The 22,247-nt window shown below is 39.3% G+C and overlaps 1 protein-coding gene across 1 annotated transcript; it reads left to right on the top strand.

Moving 5' to 3' along the window:
- Nucleotides 1-10,091: 10,091 nt before the first annotated feature.
- On the top strand, nucleotides 10,092-19,402 carry cnot11 (CCR4-NOT transcription complex, subunit 11). The gene is made up of 7 exons (XM_041806427.1): nucleotides 10,092-10,837; nucleotides 10,959-11,123; nucleotides 14,822-14,974; nucleotides 15,930-16,132; nucleotides 16,351-16,553; nucleotides 16,764-16,860; nucleotides 18,923-19,402. Exons 1-7 carry the CDS (start codon nucleotides 10,519-10,521, stop codon nucleotides 19,118-19,120), a joined length of 1,338 nt encoding a protein of 445 aa, XP_041662361.1. The 5' UTR covers nucleotides 10,092-10,518; the 3' UTR covers nucleotides 19,121-19,402.
- The last annotated feature ends 2,845 nt before the right edge of the window (nucleotides 19,403-22,247 follow it).

The raw sequence follows: 22,247 nt of genomic DNA, 5'->3' as shown, positions 1-22,247 counted from the left end.
GTCACCAGTTAATCCAACACCAGTTTAACCAGGACACTGGTTCTTCACATCAGCTCTGAGACAGTTTAAGAAATGTTTGTTTTAATATTTTTGTAAATAATCTCTCACAACCCAACTGAAGTACTCTGGGGCCCACTAGAGCAGTGGTTCTCAACCTTTTCAGCTTGTGACCCCCAAAATAAAGGTGCCAGAGACCGGGGACCCCCATTGTACCTGAAGGTGGTTGAACACAGCCATTCACATACAAGAATAGTCACGTGCAGACAAGGCTGTTCATAAAGAAGGGAGGTTTCTGGGACCCGTTTGGGGGACCATAGAGGTCAGCAAATTCATGGTCCATTGGGAAGTCAAGCTGTGTTATCCGTATTTTATATTTGACCTGAATAATAACCACTCTTATGAACGCAACAAATATCTTTATTTATTCATTTGTGTAGAAAAGCACCTTCTTAAAATGAAAAAAACTTCTCTTAACGTGTTAACTTTTGGTTAATAATGGCAAAAATGGTGGAAAATGTGATGAAATTTGATTTTTAAAGAAGATGAATGGGTTAAAGTGGTAAAAATTAGATGAAAGTGGCAAAAATTACCAAAGATAGATTAAATTGGCAAAAATGGGCACATATAGTAGTAGAAGGGGATTGAAAAGTGGCTGAAATGGCTTTAAAGTGCAAAAAATGTTGGAAATTAGGTGAAATGGAATGAAAAATTGATAGGAACTGGCAAAAATGGGTTAACTGTAGTTGAAATGAGCAAAAATTGGAATAAAAAGTGGTTAACAGTGGCAATAGCGGATCAACAGAGGCAACAATAGGCAGAAAGTGGCAAGAATTTTAGAAGTGACAAAAACAGGCAGAAAAAAAGTGGTGGAAAGGGTTTAAAGTTTACACAAATGGGTTTTAACTGGCAAAAATGTGTTAGACTTGGCAGAACTGGTGTTAAAAGTGATGGAAAGGGTTAACATTTGGTAAGATTGGTGTAAAATGGCAACAATGTAATTTTAAAAAAACATTCTTAGTTTTTTAAGGCATTTGGTGACCCCCTCTCAGTGTCTCGTGACCCCCAAGGGAGTCCCGACCCCAAGGTTGAGAACCACTGCACTAGAGGGCAGCAGCCCATAGTTTGGGAGCCACAGGATCAAATGTATTTATAGGAGAAATACAAACATGGAGGACGAGTGGTGTAGAGTCTATGGAGGATTTGAATGTGGAATTTTACTTCCAGAACCAGAGCCAACAAAAAAGCTGGCAGTCACTGTTGAGCTCCACATCATCTTGTGTGTTGCTGACCTGAGGTGATTCCCAAACAAATGATCACATTAAATATCAGAAACCAGCTAATTTAATATCTTTGTATTTAACCAAACTCGCCCTAACTCATTGTCTTTTTAACCTTTGCCTTGAAAATACATTCAACCTTTTTATTTTCTAACAAGCCTTATGTTTGTTTACCTCTTGTCTTAGTGAAATTAAATGACTAAGAAGGACACTAATATTAGCCGTTTTGAGAAAATAAAGTTTACTGAAATGACTAAAGTTTTGAGGCAATAACACTAGAATAAGCTGAAATAAAGCTTGTCTAGATTTGTGCGTAATGTAGAAGCCATACTAAGAAGCTATGAAACTTTATCTGTTTTTAACATTAATCTTCTTACTCTGTTGTGTGGTCTTTGTGTTTTTGAGCCTCTGTTTGTTTTTAAGGGCTGAACGCACAAATTAAATTAAATGTGATGAGGACAGAAAGACGCTTTTATGTATCCATACCTACTAATCAGTATGGAGGAAGACTTGCACCTTGTGTCAAATCACCAATCTAAGAACAGCTAGCTTTCCCTCCCATGATAAGACGAGGTGGTAACAGCTGTTACCTTCATATCTTCATATGATTTTTTTTTTTTTTTTTTTAGGGAGTGAATTAATCAGCATGACCGAGTGTTTGGGTGTTAGGACTTCTGGGCTTTTCTTGCCATATCAAATGGGTATCAATAGTGTCATTTTTTCTGTTTTCTTATTGACAGACCAGTTTAGTTTTGCGTTACCTTGACAAGTTTCTGCTGCTAAGTTCCTGCACATATATATATATATATTTATATATATATATATAAATAAACCTACAGTACTGTGCAGAAGTCTTAGGCATGTAGAGCGCTAATGGTTCTTCACATGTCCTGATGTTCCACAACCCCGGTCTGAAGAGGGGGGGGGGGGGCGGCCAGAGTCAGTGTCGACACATTTGACATGTACGTGTGTCGCTCAGCAGCCAAGGTCGAGCTTAACAGCATTTCTTTGTCCGGGCCTTTGCATCCCCTGGTAATACACCCAGCAATCACCAACAGTTTTCAGGAGCTTAGAACATACACACAACAACCAGGGGGTTGTAGCAACCCTCCTACCCGCCCTAACAGTACCCTAGGCTATGTTTAAGTGCCACATATACCCATAACTCCATCCTAAAGCTGTGGTTTTTGTTTTGTTTTCATCAGATTATTTTCCCATGCCCTTGGTAATGTACAAAGACATCCAGAGCATGACCTGGGTTGTGTCAATCCTCCTTCCCGCCCGATGGGGCCTTCAGGTGGGCATACTCGCCATTACACGCCTTACTTCAGCGGCAAATTTTGGCCCAAACATGCCTAAAACTTCTGCAGAGTACTGTATATATACACATACATACACACATATATGTGTGTATATATATATATTAATATATATCTATATATTCATATATATATGAATATATAGATATATATACATATATATATATATATATATATATATACAGATATATATATATCTATATATATACAGATATACATACACATAATATTTTTTCTTCTTCTTCCTTTGGTTCTCTGTTTGATCTCTGAGCCTCTTCTTGTTTTTTTAATTGTGAAGTGGACCCGACCGAGCCGCCTTCTGGACCGTATGGACCTGATGCCAGTTAAAAGTTTACAGTGTGTTTGACTGCATGCCTGTTATATATATATATATATATGTATGATATTTTTATTCACTTTGTTTTATATTCATTTTGACTGTATTATTTGTTTAATTTTTTATACTTTCACCATCATGCTTTATTACTCTTGTTAGGATTTGTGCCGTTTCTGTTCAGTGCTCTTTGGCTGTGATGGCGGTGGATATTTTTGTGCCGTATGTGGACGTGTTGTGGCATGAATGCAGTGAGTGTGTAAGCTGATATGAACCAAACTTCCTTGTTGTGACTATGGACCTGAAAACAGTCTTTTCTTGTTGTACGCTGTTTAAATGGCACAAAAACCAGAGTGTGAATAAAAAGGCTGATTTATGCTGCCTTAAGGAAGGAGCCATTTGCTCACGTTTCATTTCATCCACTACAGCAGTGGTTCTTAAAAGTGGGTCATGAGTACGTGACAGGAAAGTAAATTGGCAGAAAGTCTGAGATGTATTGAAGCCTTAAGTAGACATATGACATTTAAGTTTTCTGTTGATGACAATTAAGTTTTGTCTAGTTTCAGATTTTTTTTATAGTGCCTATAGAGAGTATTAACCCCCTGGATAGTTTTAGAAATAAATCGTGGCTACTATAATTTGGCTTTTTTACCAAAAAAATTCTTAAATGTCAAAGTGAAACTGATTTCTACAAAGTAATGTCAATAAAATAAAAATCTGTCATGTAAAATAAATTACTGCATACATTTTCCTCCTTCTAGTCAGTATTTAGTAAAGTCACCTCTGGCTGCAGTCACAGCTCTGAGTCTGTGTGGACAGGTCTCAGTCAGGCTCAAACATCTGGACTCTGGATTTTACTCCATTCTTCTTTGATAAACTGCTCAGGCTCTGTCAGGTTGTTCAGGGATCAGGAGTGAACCTTTTCAAGTCCAGACACTAATCCTCTATTCTAATACTAATCCTCTAGGTCTGAGCTTTGACTCGGCCCCCCCAGAACATTCCCCTTGTTGTCTTTAAACCATTTCTGTGTAGCTTTCTCTGGATGCTTCGGCTCATTGTCTGACTGAAGAAAATTGTCCTCCAGGATTTTCTTATATTTGTTGCATTTATTTTCCCCTCTACCTTTACAAGCTTTCCAGGGCCGGCTGCTAAGAAGCATCCCCACAGCATGATGCTGCCACCGACATGCTCCACAGTGGGGATGGTGTGTTTGTGGTGATGTGCAGTCTGATGGTCAAAAAGCTCCATTTTGGTCTCATCAGACCAAAGAACTTTCCTCTTCTTGACCTTGGAGTCTCCCACGTGCCTTTTGTTGAACTCTAGTCCAGATTGAATCAGAGTTTTCTTCAACAGTGTCTTTCTCTTTGCCACTCTCCCATAAATCTTTGACTGGTGAAGAACTCGGCCAACAGTTGTTGTCTGCAGAGTCTCTCCCATCTTAGCTGCTGAAGCCTGAAACTCCTTCAGAGTAGTCATAGGTGTCTTGGTGTCCTCTCTCGCTAGTCTCCTTCTTGCACGCTGACTCAGTTTGTGAGGACAGCCTGATCTAGGCAGATTTACACATGTGACAACAGTGTTAATTTTGTCAACTAAAACTATTCATGACAGCCTTTTTTCCATGACAAAAACTTGACTAAGACTAACAAAAATAGATCTGTGATGACTAAAACTGACAAAAACTAAGTTTAGTTTTCGTCAAGATGACTAAAAGTAGACTAAAATAATTTATAAACTAATCTAGTTTTTGTCAGACATTCAAAATCTGTGATATTTCTCCACTGTGGGTAGATCTGTCAAAAAACAATGCAGCTGTAGCTATTCTGCCTCTCAGCTGTAGAAAGCGGGGACCCCAGGTTTAACAGGGTGCAGAGAACACACTACCATGATTTAGTCCCAGATTCAGGCTAGAAAATAAATGCTTGGACTAAAAGTAAAGACTAAAATGTGAGGAATTTTTATGGACTAAAACTAGACTAAAATGTTTTGAGTTTTTATCGACTAAAACTAAAAAGAATAGACATGACTAAAATATGACTAAAACTGAAATGCATTTCATTTAAAGACTAAAATTAAATATAGCTGCCAGAATTAACTCTGGTGACATATTCCTGCATTTCTTCATGATAGATTTAACTGAACTCTGGGGGATTTTCAGAGACTTGGAAATGTTTTTGTCTCTATCCCTTTACTTAGACTTCCCAATAACCTTTTCCCCAAGTTCCTTTGAGTGTTCTTCTGTGTTTATGGTGTAATGGTAGCCAGCAATACGGATGAATAATGTTATTATTAATGTCTTTATGCTACAATCACTGAGACACTTTCACTGACATCAGGTGATCCCTATTTCACTAATTGTGAGACAGCTAGCACCAACTGCCTGGACCTCTGTGGGATCAGGTCAGTCACTTTAGAGGGGGTGAATATTTATGCAGTCACTTATTTTATATTTTACATTACAGGTTTGTATTTAATGGGCAGTACTTTTTAGAATTTCTACCCTTTTTTGTCAAAGCCAAATTGTATTGACCATGATTCATTTAGAAAATCATTTCTGGTTTAAAAAAAGATACACTTTTTAGAGGCACTGTGCATTCTTTCATCTTGTAAGACTGGTCTTCCCAAGTTGAGTAAATTGCCAGGGAAATTACCACATTTCCATACTGTCTTAGGAAATTGAGTAAATAAAAATAAATGCCTGCATGTCCCTCTATAATGTCCTGTTACAGCCTGTTAATCGGCTGCAGGATGAAGAAATCTACCAGAGGAAAAATCTGTTGTACATTTCACTCAAACAAACCCCAGTATAATGGTAGGAAATCTGGGTTATTCATGTTCCCCTCAGGATGAATCATAATGATTTTTGACCCTTTATCAGACTTTTGATTATCAGGTTTCCTTGAACATTTGGTGCACTCTGGTTTTTGTCCTGTCTGCAGTTTCCCTTTAAACCGTGAACATGGGCTGAATAAAGAGACCATGTTAGATGACTTCTCTCAGGCTGATTTTACCAGGAATCTGCTCTGACTCTCCCTCTGCTAACATCTTACCCCTTCAGATTTATAACTTGTCTCGTGAGCTGAACTGAGAATATTTTTGGTTTTTTACATGATGCATCACTTAATTCACAAGCTAGCTCTTTAGTGTTCTCCTTTGTTTGTGACTGAAATGAAATCAATTCATGAATCATTAAGAGGTCAGACCCTTCTCTGGTTTGTGCTGTTCTGTGGTCGACCCCTCGGTCTGCAGCGTCCTGGTAGAACGTGACGTCTGGCGAAGTCTCAAACGTGAATTTTGACTGAAAGCACAATGCTCTGATTTTGTAAGACATTCAAAAGTAAATGTTCAATCATCCATCTGTGTTACTTTCTCGTATTTTATCTGCACTTATGATCACACATCCTCCTGGAAAGTTAAAACTACGGTTTGACTGAAAGGCAGAAAGAAGAGGATTCAGTGTTCACAAACTCAAATCTGCACAACACTCAAATTCACATCAATACATTAAAAATGTCTGATTGGAGAGGAATAAGGAAAGGTTTCTTTGTTAGAACGCACAAAATATCTGAGAAAAATGTTTTAGAGAAGTAAGACTGATGGATTTAAAAACTAGTACTTTTCATAGATGGTCAAACTCTATCACAGCAAGGGCCGGATTCTGGATTCAGGACTAACCTGAGGGCCTAACAGGGTCACCTTTTTAACCATAAGCTGTCAAACTCATTTCACCAGTATTAAATTTGGAAAAACAAACTTAGCACTGATGATAAATGATTTTGAAATATAAAAAGTTAAAAAGATCATTTTAAAAGCTCAAAATCTGAGAAAAGGACATTCAAAAAGGTTCAAAAAGGTCAACACATGAAATTGAAAAATAATGTTTTAAAAAGTAAATATATTAGAAAGAAAGTCAAAATCGTGAGTTTAAAAGGTCAAAATCTGAAATGAAATTTGTAAACATGATATTAAAAGTCAAAATATGATTCAAATATTTAAATTGTGAATCTAAAGGTCAAACTATGGGATTATGAAGTCAAAGTGAGTTGAAAATATGAGGTAAAATACAAAATAATCAGTTTAAAAGGTCAAAATATAACTTAAAAATTAGAATTATGAATCTAAAAGCTCAAAATATTAAATGAGAAGTTAAATTCTGTGTTGAAATGCTCAAAGTACAAAATAAAAAAGTTAAAATCCTTATTCTGAGTCCTAATTGTGAGATACTAAATTGAAAATGTGAAATTAAAACATTAATTTCTTTTCCCACATTCCTGACTTCTTATCTGAATATTTTTACTCCTTACTTTTTCAGATTTTATGACTTAACAAGGAAATCTTAAATCATCAAGAATAAGTTTACATTTTTATACTTGAGGAAATCTGCAGACACCATACTGATGGGCCAGTTAGAACAGAAATATAAGATCAACTTGCAGGCCGGATTTAACTGTTCCACAGGCCAGATTTGGCCCCCGGGCCTTGAGTTTGACACCCCTGGTCTAAAACGTTCTTAACAGATGGATTATTTTTCATTTACATGAAACTGTTTTGGAGTGGTGCATTATTTATCCCAAATGTTCAGTGTATGAGACGATAGGATCATGGAGTTTTGATGTTCTTAAAACAAGTTTGAGTTTTAGCATTTTTTAGCATTTGAGATGAGTATCTTTAATAAGTCCCAGCTTCAGCTAACAGACACTTCAAACATTGGACAACCCCAGTTCCAAAAATGTTGGGGCGCTGTGTAAAAGTTAAACAAAAAAAAAAAAAGAAGTCAGTGGTGATAGAACATAAACAACATATCAGACTTTTAAACTGTGACGTTTTGCCACTCCATGAAAATGTTAGCTCATTATGGATTTGATGGCAGCCACACCTCAAAAAAGTAGGGACAGGGCGACTACCTGCTGGAAAACTGAGCAGTTTCAATGAAAACAGCTGGAGGAGCGTTTTCACCTAATTTGGTTGTCAACAGGTCAGAAACATGACTGGGTATAAAAGCAGCATTTTAGAGTGGCAGAGTCTCTCAGAAGTTAAACTGGGCAAAGGTTTATCAATCTGTGAAAAACTGAAAAATGTTACTCAACATAAAATAGTGAAGACTTTAATCTCCCACCATCTACAGTCCATAATATCATGAAAGGTTTCAGAGAATCTGGAGAAATCTCTGTGGGCAAGGGTCAAGGCTGAAGGTCAGTCCTGAATGCTGATGATCTTGGGGCTTTTAGGGGTCACTGCACCAAAAACAGGCATAAATTCACGGGCAGGGGTCACACCCCATTTGCATGAGCTGCATGGTTTCAAGTCAGGCCTGCAGCTCCTTTCCTGCATGTTCCTCCTCCACTCTCTCCAATCCCTGTTTCTGACTCTGTCCACTGTCTTCCTCTTTAAATAAAGGCATTAAAAAGCCCAAAAATATATCTTAAAAAAAACCCACTAGTGTTAATTTTAGCAGCTATTTCTAGTTTTTGTTTTACTTTTAGTCTTTGAATGAAATGCATTTTAGTTTTAGTCCCATTTTAGTTATTTATACCCTTTTTAGTTTTAGTCTAGTTTCAGTCGGCGAAAACTCAAAACATTTTAGTCTAGTTTGAGTCCATAAAAAGTCCTCATATTTTAGTCTTTACTTTTAGTCCAAGCCTTTATTTTCTAGCCTGAATCTGGTGCCAAATCATGGTAGTGTGTTCTCTGCACTCTACCAAACCTGGGGTCCCTGCTTTCTACAGCTGAGAGGCAGAATAGATACAGCTGCATTGCATTTTGACAGATTTACCCACAGTGGAGAAATATCACGGATTTGGAATGTCCGACAAAAACTGCATTACATTTTAGTCTAGTTAAAGCCATTCTGACGAAAACTAAACGTAGTTTTTGTCAGTTTTAGTCATCATAGATCTATTTTTGTTAGTTTTAGTCTCGTTTTTGTCATGGATAAAAAGGCTGTCAATGACTACCCTAGTTTTAGTCATAGTTTTAGTCGACAAAATTATCACTGAAACCCACGGCATGATTTTATACTAAAATCACTGCATGGGCTCAGGAACACTTCCAGAAATCTTTGTCCATCAGTTAAAGCTGGATCATGCAGAGAAGAAGCCATTTGTAAATGTTTAATGGATTTGAGATTTTATAGCACTTTTCTGGTCATCCTACCACTCAAAGCGTTTTACTCACACATTCATTCACTGATGGCAGAGGTTACTATGGAGAATTGGCTATCAGAATTAGCAAATCTAATTCATACAGTGGGAGCAAACTGAGGTCGTCTTGCCCAAGGACACATTCACATGTGACTGCAGGATGCAGACACCCCGCTGTTTTCTCTGGACCAAAGCTCATTTAAAACGGAGCAACATATGCTTCCCTTCTGCAAGACGATGCTAAACCACATACCACATCCATCACAACAGCATGGCTTCACAAAAGAAGAGCCCGGGTCCTTCCCATAAGTTTACAGACTGCTGTAAGAGGAGAGAGGATGCTACACAATGGTAAACATGGCCCTACATTTTTTGAGATGTGTTGCTGCTATCAAATTCAAAATGAGCTAATATTTTTATGAAACGGTAAAATGTCTAAGTTTGTATGTTCTATTCTGAATAAAATATGAATGTATAAGATTTGACAATTAACTTCTGTTTAAATTGACATTTAACATAGCCACCCGACTTTTTTGGAATCGTCACACTTACACTAGTCATGTTCATGTTTGAATAAAACAAATGTCGCCAGTTTTTGAGAATAAAGAGCCTTACTTGGTAATATGTTTCTATTTCAAATTTGGATTTGATCCAGATTTTCTAAAATTGATAAAGGGAAAAGTAAAGTTTAGTGCGCCAACATGTTAATGGGAATAACTTAAAATTGATTTGTTCATGTTATTAAGAGAGTTCAGTATTGTAAAACAACAAAAAAACTGAGCCCCATGTGAAGTAAAAGCCAGAAGAAGAAACGAACCGGAAGTAAACCTTGAGGAATTGTGGGTATTAAACCGTTTTGCCGTTCTTGTTACTATAAGTGTTGGTCTGTTTTAAATTTCAACATCATGCTTTATCAGATTTGATTATAAAGTACCAAACTAAAAGTCATTTAATGGATGTACATTTAGAAAAGGTGTTTCGTTTTAGTAGAAAGTAAAAGATCTCAGCATAAACTACATCACCCACAATGCCCTGCGCCGCTAGGGTCAAATCAGAATTTAAACGGCTACAGCACCAGCTCTGTTTTCAAACTAACAGCCGGAAAACACTTTAAAATACTGGGATATTTGGCTTGTTGTACGTTTTTCTGGTTTCTTAGTATTGTTATGTAATCAGAAAACCGACGAGGGTGGGTTTTATTTTCGGACTGTTAAATTTAAATCATGATTTTGATGTTTTTAATCAGTTAGCGCGGCTAGGCTAAGCTAACTCGTTGCTAACTGAGCTCGTGTGATGACTTTCAGACGTCAGCTGATTCATTCTGTCAGAGAAACATGATTTAACTCCACTTATCTATCACAGACATGATTACTCTGTTGTGCTGACCTGATATACAGACTTTTTTGTATTAGTCCTGATCTTTAACGAGGCTAACACCGGTGTTGGACACCATGACTCTGGCTCCGAAGGAACTGTCCAACCTGCTGAGCATCATCTCAGAGGAGGCTTGTACCAACACGTTTGAGAGCCTGTCCACTCACTTCCATCACTATTTCGGTAAAGCTGAACACTTCAGGGTGGGCTCGGTGTTAGTGATGCTCCTGCAGCAGCCTGATCTCCTGCCCAGCTCTCCTCAGAGGCTCACAGCTCTCTACCTCCTGTGGGAGATGTACCGGACCGAACCGCTGGCTGCCAACCCGTTCGCTGCTGTGTTCGCTCACCTGCTGAACCCCTCACCTGCCGGGGACGAGCACGAGAAGGTGCTCTCAGGTAGGTCACAGCTGTGATACAACAATACATGCTCAGAGCGACAGAATTAGTCATGTCAGTGATCCGTTATGTCTCATGAAGTGCTGTGTAAATGAGACAGATGTTCATGTGTCCACTCCAGGCTTCCTTCCTCCCATCACCCAGCCAGAGAAGTTCTTCCTCTCTCAGCTGATGTTGGCCCCACCTAGAGATCTGTTCAAGAAGACACCTCGTCAGGTTTCCTGTATGGATGTCGGTAACATGCCCCAATCTATAGACATCAGTGGGCTGCAGCTCGCTTTAGCAGGTCAGCAAAACACCATCATACAGAGCGATACACAAAACCGTCAGGTTAAACTGAAAATATGAGGGGATTCTTTGATTGAAGCTGGAAAGGTGGTTAAATCTTCTATACGCAATTACTTTTCTGTACTATAAGTTTCAAATCCGCACAGCAATATTTGTAATTTTAATGATTATTTTGCATTTCTTATAAACATGCAGCGGTTTTGTTTATTTTTCAAGGTGTTTTCACAGTGTATTCCTGCAACACTGATTTATTGAGGTTCCACTGTGTTTACACCTTGACACATTCTTACTGATACAGTGACAGCACAATATTATGTGTCCCAGTCTGTCAATCCAGGCTTCATTTTGGTGTTGCTAGGTAATAAAGACTTGATACACACAATGCTGTGCTCCCCTGCAGGCTCAGCTTATTCTCGCTTTTGTTAGACTTCTGTTCTCTAAAGACAGCACAGACGTAGGAATACTTTGTCCCCTTTTAAGGCCTCCATAACATTCATAGTGAAAATAAGATGCCACAGGAGTGTATAATATCATGGCATAAATGGCATTGTAAACAGTGCTTTTCATACAGATACAAAGCAGAGGAGGAGCCACCATCTACAGCAAGGCAGACACTAAAGCAGCTGTCTCTACAACTGCCATGGTGAAATTATTATGACGTGTGCTGCTGACCTCTTGGCCAGATCACCCTTGTAAAAGAAATCTTGATCTCAGTGGGTCTTTTATCTGGTTAAATAAAGGTTAAATAAATAAATAAATAAATGTCAGGTCACACTGTGTGACTGAATTGTTTACAGCGCAGTGTGCCTTTGCAAATTATTTATGTGTTTACTCTGTAGAAGTGAAGTCAGGACCAACTGTAACAAATGTCAGTGGAGTCTCCTTTAACCGGTCTCACACACAGAGGTGGAAGTCTGAACCAGGCTGTGTCTGAAACCACGCACTCATTCCCTTCTCCCTATCCACTCTATAGTGAGCAGCATAAAGTGGACTCAACTGCAAAACACAAGAATGATTTTGATTACTACTCTGGCTGTGGGCAATGACGTCATCACTGTCTCATGATTAAAACATTTAGCAACAACGGCTCTTAGATTTCCATGACAACGGCTGAGGGTCGAAATTAAAGGTGGAGTTTCACTAAAAACTGATACTAAACGTACAGTGCCATGAAAAAGTATTTGCCCCCTTTCTGATTCCTGAGTTTTTTGCATATTTATCACACATAAATGTTTCGCATCATAAAACCAATTTTTATATTTCACAAAGACAACCCAAGTAAATACAAAATGCAGTGTCTGAATGATTATTTATTTTTTTAAGGGGGTAAAGAAATCCAAACCTATCTGGACCTGTGTGAAAAGGTAATTGCCCCCTGAACCTAATGACTGGTTGTTCCACCCTTGGCAGCAATAACTGGAATCAAGCTTTTGTGATAACTGGTGATTAGTCTTTCTCATCACTGTAGAGGAATTTTGGCCCACTCTTCTTCACAGAATTGTTTTAACTCAGCCATATTGGATAGTTTTCCAGCATGAACTGCCTGTTTAAGGTCACACCACAGCATCTCAGTTTGATTTAAGTGCGGACCCGGACTTGGCCACTCAAAAACCTTAATTTTGTTTTCTTTCTTGAGCCATTGAGGTGGACTTGCTGGTATGTTTTGTGTCGTTGTCCTGCTGCATAACCCAAGAGTGCTTGAGCTCAAGGGCATGAACTGGTGGCCGGAAGTTGGCCTGTAGGATTTTCTGGTAAACAGCAGAATTCATGGTTCCATCAATCACAGCAAGTGGTCCAGGTCCTGAAGCAGCAAAGCAGCCCCAGACCATCACACTGACACCACCATGTTTGACTGTTGGCATGATGTTCTTCTTATCAAATGCTAAGTTATTTTTACTCCAGATGTAATGGGCCACACACCTTCCAGAAAGTTCAACTTTTGTCTGATCTGTCCACAGAATATTTCTCCAAAAGTCTTGGGGATCATGAAGATGTTTCTTGGTTGAGTCATGAACTCTGACCTTAACTGAGGACAATGAGGCCTGCAGGTCTTTGGATTTGGTTCCGGGTTCTTTTGTGACCTCCTGAATGAGTCGTCGTTGCACTCTTGGAGTCATATTGGTTGGCCGACCACTCCTGGGAAGGTTCACCACTGTTCCCAGTTTTCTCCATTTGTGGATAATGGCTCTGAGAATGGTTCGCTGGAGTCCCAAAGCCTTGGAAATGGCTTTGTAACCTTTTCCAGACTGATAGATTTCAATCACTTTGTTTCTCATTTGTTCTTGAGTTTATTTGGATCATAGCATGATGCATTTCTTTCTGAGATCTTGTAGCCTACTTCACTTTGTCTGACAGCATCTATTTAAGTGTTTTCTTGATTCAACAGTTCTGGCGATAATCAGGCCTGGGTGTGGCCAGTCAGACTGAAGTCAGCTTTCCAAACACTGTGATTAATCATAGTTAACTTATGATTTAACAAGGGGGTTAATTACTTTTTTCACACAGGGCCAGATAGGTTTGGATTTTTCCCCCCTTAAAAAATTAAAGAATCATTCAGACACTGCATTTTGTTTTTACTTGGGTTGTCTTTGTGACATATAAAAATTGGTTTGATGATCCAAAACATTTAAGTGTGAAAAATATGCAAAAAAATCAGGAATCAGAAAGTGGGCAAACAGTTTTTCACAGCACTGTAACTTATTTTCACAAAAAAATACTAATAGGTAAAAAAAAATCTTTTGTCTTTAGTGGCAAAATAGGATACACTTTTGTGTTTATTATCATACTTTTGCATAAAGACGACGGTCTCATCTCTTGTAATCCTCATAGGTAGAAAAAAGCAACTCTGTTTTGAATCCTTAATATTTTCTTACAGATGAAATACTTTAGTTAAACCAAACAAACAAAAAGCATAAAAAGTTTTTAAATGTGTTTCTGTGCTTCTCTCATTCGTTCGTAATGTTTAATAACCACTCGAATCCCCTCTATCTCACAAACAACATCACAGACAAACACAGTTAGCAGCTAAATAATGAATATTTTTTGTCAGCTGGAGATCTGTCAGTAGATCTGTTTCCTTTTCTTTTGTTTCCTGTATCACAGGAAATCATGCTAAAAGCATCATAGTGATTATCGACACTATCTGGCAGGTTAAAAGAAAAAAATGCTCCAAAGATAAGGATTTTCACATTATGTTTCATTTCAGTTTCAGTGCGTCTTTTTAAACCTTGCTTGTGCCATCACGTCCAGGCATGGGATGAAACAGTAGATAAATACCTCATGTGAACTCCCCTCAACTCACCCTCATTTTCTCTGTTATAGAAGAAGCCATACTTTATTAATCCCTGAAGGGAAATTCATGGTGTACACTGCATTGGTGAATATATCACACTCACTAAGGCTGAGTAACATGCAAACATGCACAAACAGGATCCCCATGGACATGCACTAATGGAGAGGTGTCAGAGTGATGGCCTTGCTGCTCTCATTGAAGCTGTTGAGGGTTTAGTGCCTCACCGTAGGGGAATTCAACAGTACACCGCTCCAGCTACTGACCAGGACTTGAACCACCACCACCCTTATCCCGTGCCCAAGTCCTTACAGACTGAGCTCCTGCCGCCCTCATGTATTGATCAGACCCTGACCTGTTTGTTATTTATACGTATTTATTTGATTTTGTTGTTTTTTTTTTTGCAGAGCGTCAGTCAGAACTGCCCACTCAGAGTAAAGCCAGCTTCCCGAGTATCCTCAACGACCCTGATCCAGATTCATCAAACTCAGGATTTGACAGCTCAGTGGCCAATCAGATCATAGAATCTCTGGTCACGGGGCCCCGCCCACCACTTGAGAGTGAGTACAGATATTATATCAAAACTGGAACTTTATCTGGGTGAGAACCAGTTACAAATGATATTAATATCTAAATGAGCTACAAACCAATCCAGACCATCAATGTAAGGACGGATAGTTGAATTTGAATTTAATTTTAGTAAGTGTTGTTGCTGTTGAAGTGTCTGTGTAAGACCAGCAGATTAACAGCATTCTGTCAAAACAAATGCAAACATTCACAGCAAGTATCACTGTTAAAAAACAGCAGATTTTATTAAAACTGCTAGAATATACAGAACAAAGTCAGCGTACCACAGGGGGGAAACTGTCACGAATGGGAAGTTACTCATAAAAGATTAAAACATTAAAATCTTACCACCAGGGGTCGCTTAATCAAAACAATACAAAGATGAGGTGACGTGTAGCAGGAAATCTTGGGAGGGATATCCAGATCTTGGTTCAAAGTAGGCACCTGGACTTGATTTAGGTAGAGTTTCCTCCTTGGACCAAGATTTGGATAACAATGACCCTGATGAATGAGAACCTGCAATGACATTGGTGTGATTAAAAACAGAAAAATGAGAGAAAAGAGCCCAAATGTCTGCTCTCTTATTTCTTTCTTAACTTCAGAATAAAAAATAATTGGAATTCTTGTTGTTCTTTCCAAAATCTCCCTGAGTCAGAACTGTCTGACTAATGTTCCTGGTACATTTTCACGTCCCTGTCACGGCGTCTGATGATTATAATTCATTGCTGTTCACATCCTGACTCATGCTGCTGACTCTGTGAATATGAAGACGCCTTTGGAGCCCGTGTAAATGTTGCCATGGTAACCATAACTCCAGTGTACCATCTTCAGCTAAAACTGGTGTAAAAAAGAACACCAGATCCATGCACTGGTCGGTTGGTGTCTTAGCCTGTCGTCTGTTCTCTGCTCCTGTCCTAACAGTCCGTCCTCCCTCCTCTCTCCTTTCAGGTCACTTCCGGCCAGAGTTCATCCGCCCACCACCTCCTCTGCACGTTTGTGAGGATGAGCTGGCGTGGCTGAACCCCACCGAGCCGGATCACAGCGTTCAGTGGGACCGCTCCATGTGCGTGAAGAACAGCACAGGCGTGGAGATCAAACGCATCATGTCCAAGGCCTTCAAGAGCCCGCTGTCAGCCCAGCAGCAGTCACAGGTGAGCTCATAAGATAATTTATTTTCTTCTTCTATTGTGTTATTTTAGATTTTAACTTTTACCCATGAAGCTGTTAAAAGATGAGTTTTCACAACATGTCCTTTAAAATCTGGTGCTCAAAAAAGCCTACTTTTTAAATCTAAGACAAGATGGATTCCAGCTTTCAAGTTCTTAATAGTTCTAAGTAAAACAGAATAGCTGACCCTCTTTCTGTGCAGCTGCTGGCGGAGCTGGAGAAGGACCCAAAGCTGGTGTACCACATCGGTCTTTCCCCGGCGAAGCTCCCAGACCTGGTGGAGAACAACCCGCTGGTGGCCATCGAGATGCTGCTGAAGCTGATGCAGAGCAGTCAGATCACAGAGTATTTCTCTGTTCTCGTCAATATGGACATGTCTCTGCACTCCATGGAGGTCGTCAACAGGTCTGTAGATACAAATCTAGCATTGAAATAGTGAAGTTTAAGTGTTACTAATTCAGTAAATGCCTCGTGTTATGGTTTTGGATTTTTGATGCTGCTGCTTGAGTTTGAATGTTTCTTTTTCAGTGCAGTGGATGTCGATGTTTTCAACATTTGTCCTCTACAACAGATGGAGCTTAAAATCCCACTCTGTTTCTTTTTCCACCCCATCAGGTTGACCACAGCTGTTGATCTTCCTCCAGAGTTCATTCACCTCTACATCTCCAACTGCATCTCCACCTGTGAGCAGATCAAAGACAAGTACATGCAGGTAAAAATACACACCTTAATCCAGAAGGCTCCTTTCAGTGTCATTAGATAGAATTTGTTATGAATTAGTCCTATACAGATAGACTGATTCACAACCACTGTAATATTTGGTGTTCGATGTTTTTTAATACTATTTTTAAAATCTTAAGTGTTGATTGTGCTTTTTGCAAAGTTTAAACTTGAAAAGGTTCAAAACGAGACGAGTTAACGCAGGGTTCTCTGCGGCGCTCTGAAAGCCTGTCTGTGCATACATGTATTATCAGGGATAAAGGACGGGTTTTCAGATACAAGTCACTACCCTTAAACACACATGCATCAGTCATCCATTCCCAGTGATGCCCTGATATCAGAACTCACTGTCCCTCCTCTTATTCAGCAGCAGCCCATCCATAATTTCTGTGGCTCTCTTACCATGGCTTGGTATCTCTCCATGCTTATAAGAATGAATGGGGCTGTAAATCTTGAGGGGTACTGGTTACGAGGAAGTCGTGGTGTGGAGTTGGCCATCAAGACTGTTCTAAGGACTGACTCCTTTTGACTAATTTTGTTTGATTAGGTTTTGGGCTTCTTGCCTTTATTTGACAAAGCGAGACGAGGCGTATAGTTGGAGGGCACCAAACAGTCAGGATCAGGATTTGACCTTTTGACCGGTGTCATAACAGCGGGGCAGTTCCTCCAGCAGTGACCAATAAATACTCTCTCTCCTCCCTCCCACCCTCTGTCATTGTGACCAGCTGACTGTTTGAAGCTCTGTGACTGTAATGATAGCTGACTTCCTCTCTGGGCCCTTATTGGCTGTTTAAACAGCTTTCAGCTTCTAGCTTTTCATTCTAAAACCCACTGTGGGAAACTGGAGGAAGTGAATCAAAGCAACTTCTGATTGAAGCTGCAACAGCTCAGTTCACACAGTTTGAACTTTTGAAAACGTTACATTATTATCCATTGCTTTAAACTGACCTTAACCCTTAGAGCTCCCGTTCCTTTATAAATCACTTGGTAACGTTTGAACCATAGGTCGTAGAAACTTAATTGTTTTTTTTTTTGTTTTGTTTTGTTTTGTTTTGTTTTGTTTTAATCTGAAAGCTCTCTGTTGTGCCTTTCTGATTATGTTCTCCGTGCATTCTTAGCTCTTACAGAACATTTAAAAGTGAGCCCTGGACTCGGCTGACTTTCCAGGGTCTCTGAGGACAGTGTTGTAAATAACAAGAAGTGACAAGTTTTATTAAAACATGGATAACTTTTGAACCATAAGTCATAGACACTTATTCTTTTTTTCCACTGAAAGCTGACTTTCTTGTTGTCCGTTTTCTACCCTCAATGTCTCTGTACTCCTAAAGGACACCATTGTAGCGAGCCCAGAACTCCAGTGACTTTTTGGGATCTTTACCGATTGAATCCACATTGTTAGATCCAATAATAAACGTCTATTGATCCATTTTTTATCCATTTTCAATCACTTACCTGGCTATTTGCCCAGGGCATCACCATGTTGTGTAATGCATTGTGGGAGTTGCAGCCGACCAGTTGTGTCCCTTTTGGTCTGAGGAATGGCACACATGAATCTAACTGCAACAAGCGCATGGACTTTTCTTTGTATATATGTAGAAATTTTGAAAACCGTTGGTCACAAAATGTTTATTTTTTCACTGTTGTGTCCCAAAGAGATGGGAGAACAAGTATGTGCAAAGAAAAAGCTTAGTCACTGATGTTTTCTGAGTTTTGAATTCAGATTTGTTTTTTCTTTTGTCTTTAGAGTCCAATAACTTTCAAAAAATTCAATTGACATTACTGTGGTAGATATATTCTTAAAGCCCAGGTTGTTCTGTGAAAAAAAAGATGTATGGAGCTTGACTGTGCACCACATGGTTGATGTTTAACAAGCTTTTTAAGAAAAAAAAGTCCAGGCACAACATTATGGTGAAAAAAATAGCTGTGAGCTCTAAGGGTTAAAACACTAAAGTCTTATGAGGTAGATGTTTAAAACTCAGGCATATGAATATCATCTTTATAATTTTAGTTGGGGTTTTAACCTAAATTTGTTTCTGACTATGTCTCCCTCTCAGAACCGTCTGGTGCGTCTGGTCTGCGTCTTCCTCCAGTCCCTGATCAGGAACAAGATCATAAATGTTCAAGACCTCTTCATTGAGGTCCAGGCTTTTTGCATTGAGTTCAGCCGGATCCGCGAGGCCGCCGGACTTTTCCGCCTCCTCAAGACCCTAGACACGGGAGAGAACCCGGCTGAGGCCAAACCTGCAAAATAACTACCCCAAAAGAGACACTGCACTGTCAGAAGGAGTCTAAACACGTTGAAGGGACTGTGTTTGATTCAGTCATCGTGTTTCTGATGATCCAGAACCTGATGAACAGTGAAACTGTAAATATGTAGGGAGGATCTCTGTCAACCTTAAGTCTGCTCTTACTGCCCCTCACTCTCTGGCTCTTTTCCTTAAGTGAAACAGGATCAAACTCTGCTTCTCTTTTTCACTTCCTGCCTTTCCTTTTCAAAATAAACAATTTTTTCTGTAATTAAACAGTCAAACTGAGTCCCTGAAGTTGTTTTGTTCCTTTAATGTTGTTTCAGCTCACTAACAGCTCAAAATACCAGAGTTTTAGACTTCATCTTAATTCAAGTTAAATGTAAACAAGACACCAATTGGTTTTCCTTAAACCTTCAAAGAATATCGATATGGATAACTGATTGTTACCTCAGCAACAAAAATAGAAGGACTGACACCCTCTAGTCAGCTGGTCAATTCATTGGTTCATGAGCTCTCATCCAATCAGAGTCCGAGACGTCCACACTCGTGCAGGAAGGTGCAGGATTTGATTGCAGTCCTTTCTGCATGCTACGGTTGTCTCTGCTCTAAGGTTGTCTAAGGCTTTGATACTTTAATACTTTGTTAATCAAACTAACACAATATCCATGTTTGTAAAAGAAAAATAGCTGCCATATTTATAACCCAAAGATGCTGTGAGTGTAAAGAGAGAGTGCAGCCGTAAGAGTGATGAAATGAGTGAGTGCAGGGGTCTGTGACAGCATTAATACAGGGACAAAAGATGTTATTTCTCAATGTTTCACAGTTTTCTCTAGTACTAAACACAGACTTTTAACAAGTTTTGTCCTCTGAGCTGACACCTTAGACAGCATTTTACCATATTAAGCTAACAAGGCAGCATCCAAGTGAGCTCTTCTCAAACTTTAGGGCACCAGGGGGAATCTAGCAGGGATGTAGAGGATTTAGGATCACTGTTTGCTTTGTCTGAGTCAGGCACAGCTCTTAACTGCCCTCAAAACCTCCTGCAGTAGCACACTTACTTATATTAGCACTAAACATTTTAGATTGATCCTGTGCATGTCTGTTTCATTACATACATTGTAGCTCCTTGTGACGAACTAACACGATGTTACGTGGTTTTATAGACACAGTGCTGTAGTGTAGGGTAGATGGAGTAAACTTCTAAATCCACTTCTAAATCCTCTCCTAGGATGGCAGAGGTAACAAAACAGTAATCCCAGTACAAATCCTTTGCTTTGTAATGCATTACCCCAACACTGCCAAAGGATATGGAATTAATAACTGAAAATGTGTTAGTTTTATTCATTTATGCCATAGTAAAATCTAGCCTTTATCAAAATGTAAACCTCTTTCTCGAAGCAGAATTACCTTTTTATCAGTAATATTACCAGTGTTTAAACCATTCAGAGAGTAATGTCAGACAGAGTTCATGATGTCCACAAACATCAAGAAACAATAAGAAGGAACTAAGAGAACTTTATGGGAAAAATAACAAAATGATTGCAAAAATTGGTTAAAAGATAGGCAAAAATGTGGTGAAAATATGTTGAAAGAGGCAAAAATGGGTTATAAAAATAGGTGGAAAATGTTGAAAAGCTGAAAAAAAGTGGCAAGAAATAATTAACAGGAAAAAATAGGCAAAAAATATGAAAATATGGGGTAAAGTGGCAAAAAGGTTCAAAAATGGCACGATAAAGTAGTATTAAGACGTTAAAAAGTGATTACATCGGAAAAAGGGGTTAAAAAGTTGCAAAACTGGTGGAGAGAAGTCAAAATGTGGGAAAAAGGTTGAAAGTGGTAAAAAAAAAAAAACTGGAAATATATCAAAAATTAGTTAAAGAGAGGAAAACGGGCAAAAAAGAATTTGAAAAAAAGGGTTTTAAGTGGCAAGAAAATTGTAAAAATGACCAGAAAAAGGAGTAAAAAGCGGATAAAAAGTGGTAAAGTGGTAAACAGGGAAAGCAAAACAATGGAGAAAAAAGGTTAAAAAGTGGCCCAAATAAACATCTGAACCAGAGAGACAGCTTTTGCAGTAACCCCTTAATGCAGTAACTGTTAGCCACGACGCTAGCACCAGTGCTACTGATCCAACACACAAGCACTGATATCCTCAATAAATCACAACTGGGGTTTATCAGGGGTCCATTCTCTGGGTTTATCAGGAGCCATTCTCTGGGTTTATCAGGGGTCCATTCTCTGGGTTTATCAGGAGCCATTCTCTGGGTTTATCAGGGGTCCATTCTCTGGGTTTATCAGGGTCCATTCTCTGGGTTTATCAGGAGCCATTCTCTGGGTTTATCAGGGGTCCATTCTCTGGGTTTATCAGGGTCCATTCTCTGGGTTTATCAGGGTCCATTCTCTGGGTTTATCAGGGTCCATTCTCTGGGTTTATCAGGGGTCCATTCTCTGGGTTTATCAGGGTCCATTCTCTGGGTTTATCAGGAGCCATTCTCTGGGTTTATCAGGGGTCCATTCTCTGGGTTTATCAGGGTCCATTCTCTGGGTTTATCAGGAGCCATTCTCTGGGTTTATCAGGAGCCATTCTCTGGGTTTATCAGGGTCCATTCTCTGGGTTTATCAGGAGCCATTCTCTGGGTTTATCAGGGGTCCATTCTCTGGGTTTATCAGGAGCCATTCTCTGGGTTTATCAGGGTCCATTCTCTGGGTTTATCAGGAGCCATTCTCTGGGTTTATCAGGGTCCATTCTCTGGGTTTATCAGGGTCCATTCTCTGGGTTTATCAGGAGCCATTCTCTGGGTTTATCAGGGTCCATTCTCTGGGGTTATCAGGGTCCATTCTCTGGGTTTATCAGGGTCCATTCTCTGGGTTTATCAGGGTCCATTCTCTGGGTTTAGCAGAGACCACTCTCTGGGTTTATCAGGGTCCATTTTCTGGGTTTATCAGGGTCCATTCTCTGGGTTTGAGAACCTTCATATCTTAACCATAGCATGCCATTAGAAAGCATTAAACAACACTAACGTTTTATCTAAAAACAGCAGAAATATTCACATCAAGAGATATTTGGTTTATACTGAACACAGTCAGTTCCCATCCATTTGCATTAGCTATGCTATGCCAAGCTAAGCTAACA

Source organism: Cheilinus undulatus, linkage group 15, assembly GCF_018320785.1.
Source record: "Cheilinus undulatus linkage group 15, ASM1832078v1, whole genome shotgun sequence".
Taxonomy (NCBI): domain Eukaryota; kingdom Metazoa; phylum Chordata; class Actinopteri; order Labriformes; family Labridae; genus Cheilinus; species Cheilinus undulatus.
This window is presented reverse-complemented; position numbering and strand designations above follow the sequence as displayed.

Coding starts and splice junctions, on each gene's coding strand:
- cnot11 (XM_041806427.1), top strand. CDS start 10,519: ATGACTCTGGCTCCGAAGGAACTGTCCAACCTGCTGAGCATCATCTCA. Junction 14,975..15,929: donor GCCCCGCCCACCACTTGAGA/GTGAGTACAGAT, acceptor CTCTCCTTTCAG/GTCACTTCCGGCCAGAGTTC. Junction 16,554..16,763: donor TCCATGGAGGTCGTCAACAG/GTCTGTAGATAC, acceptor CCACCCCATCAG/GTTGACCACAGCTGTTGATC.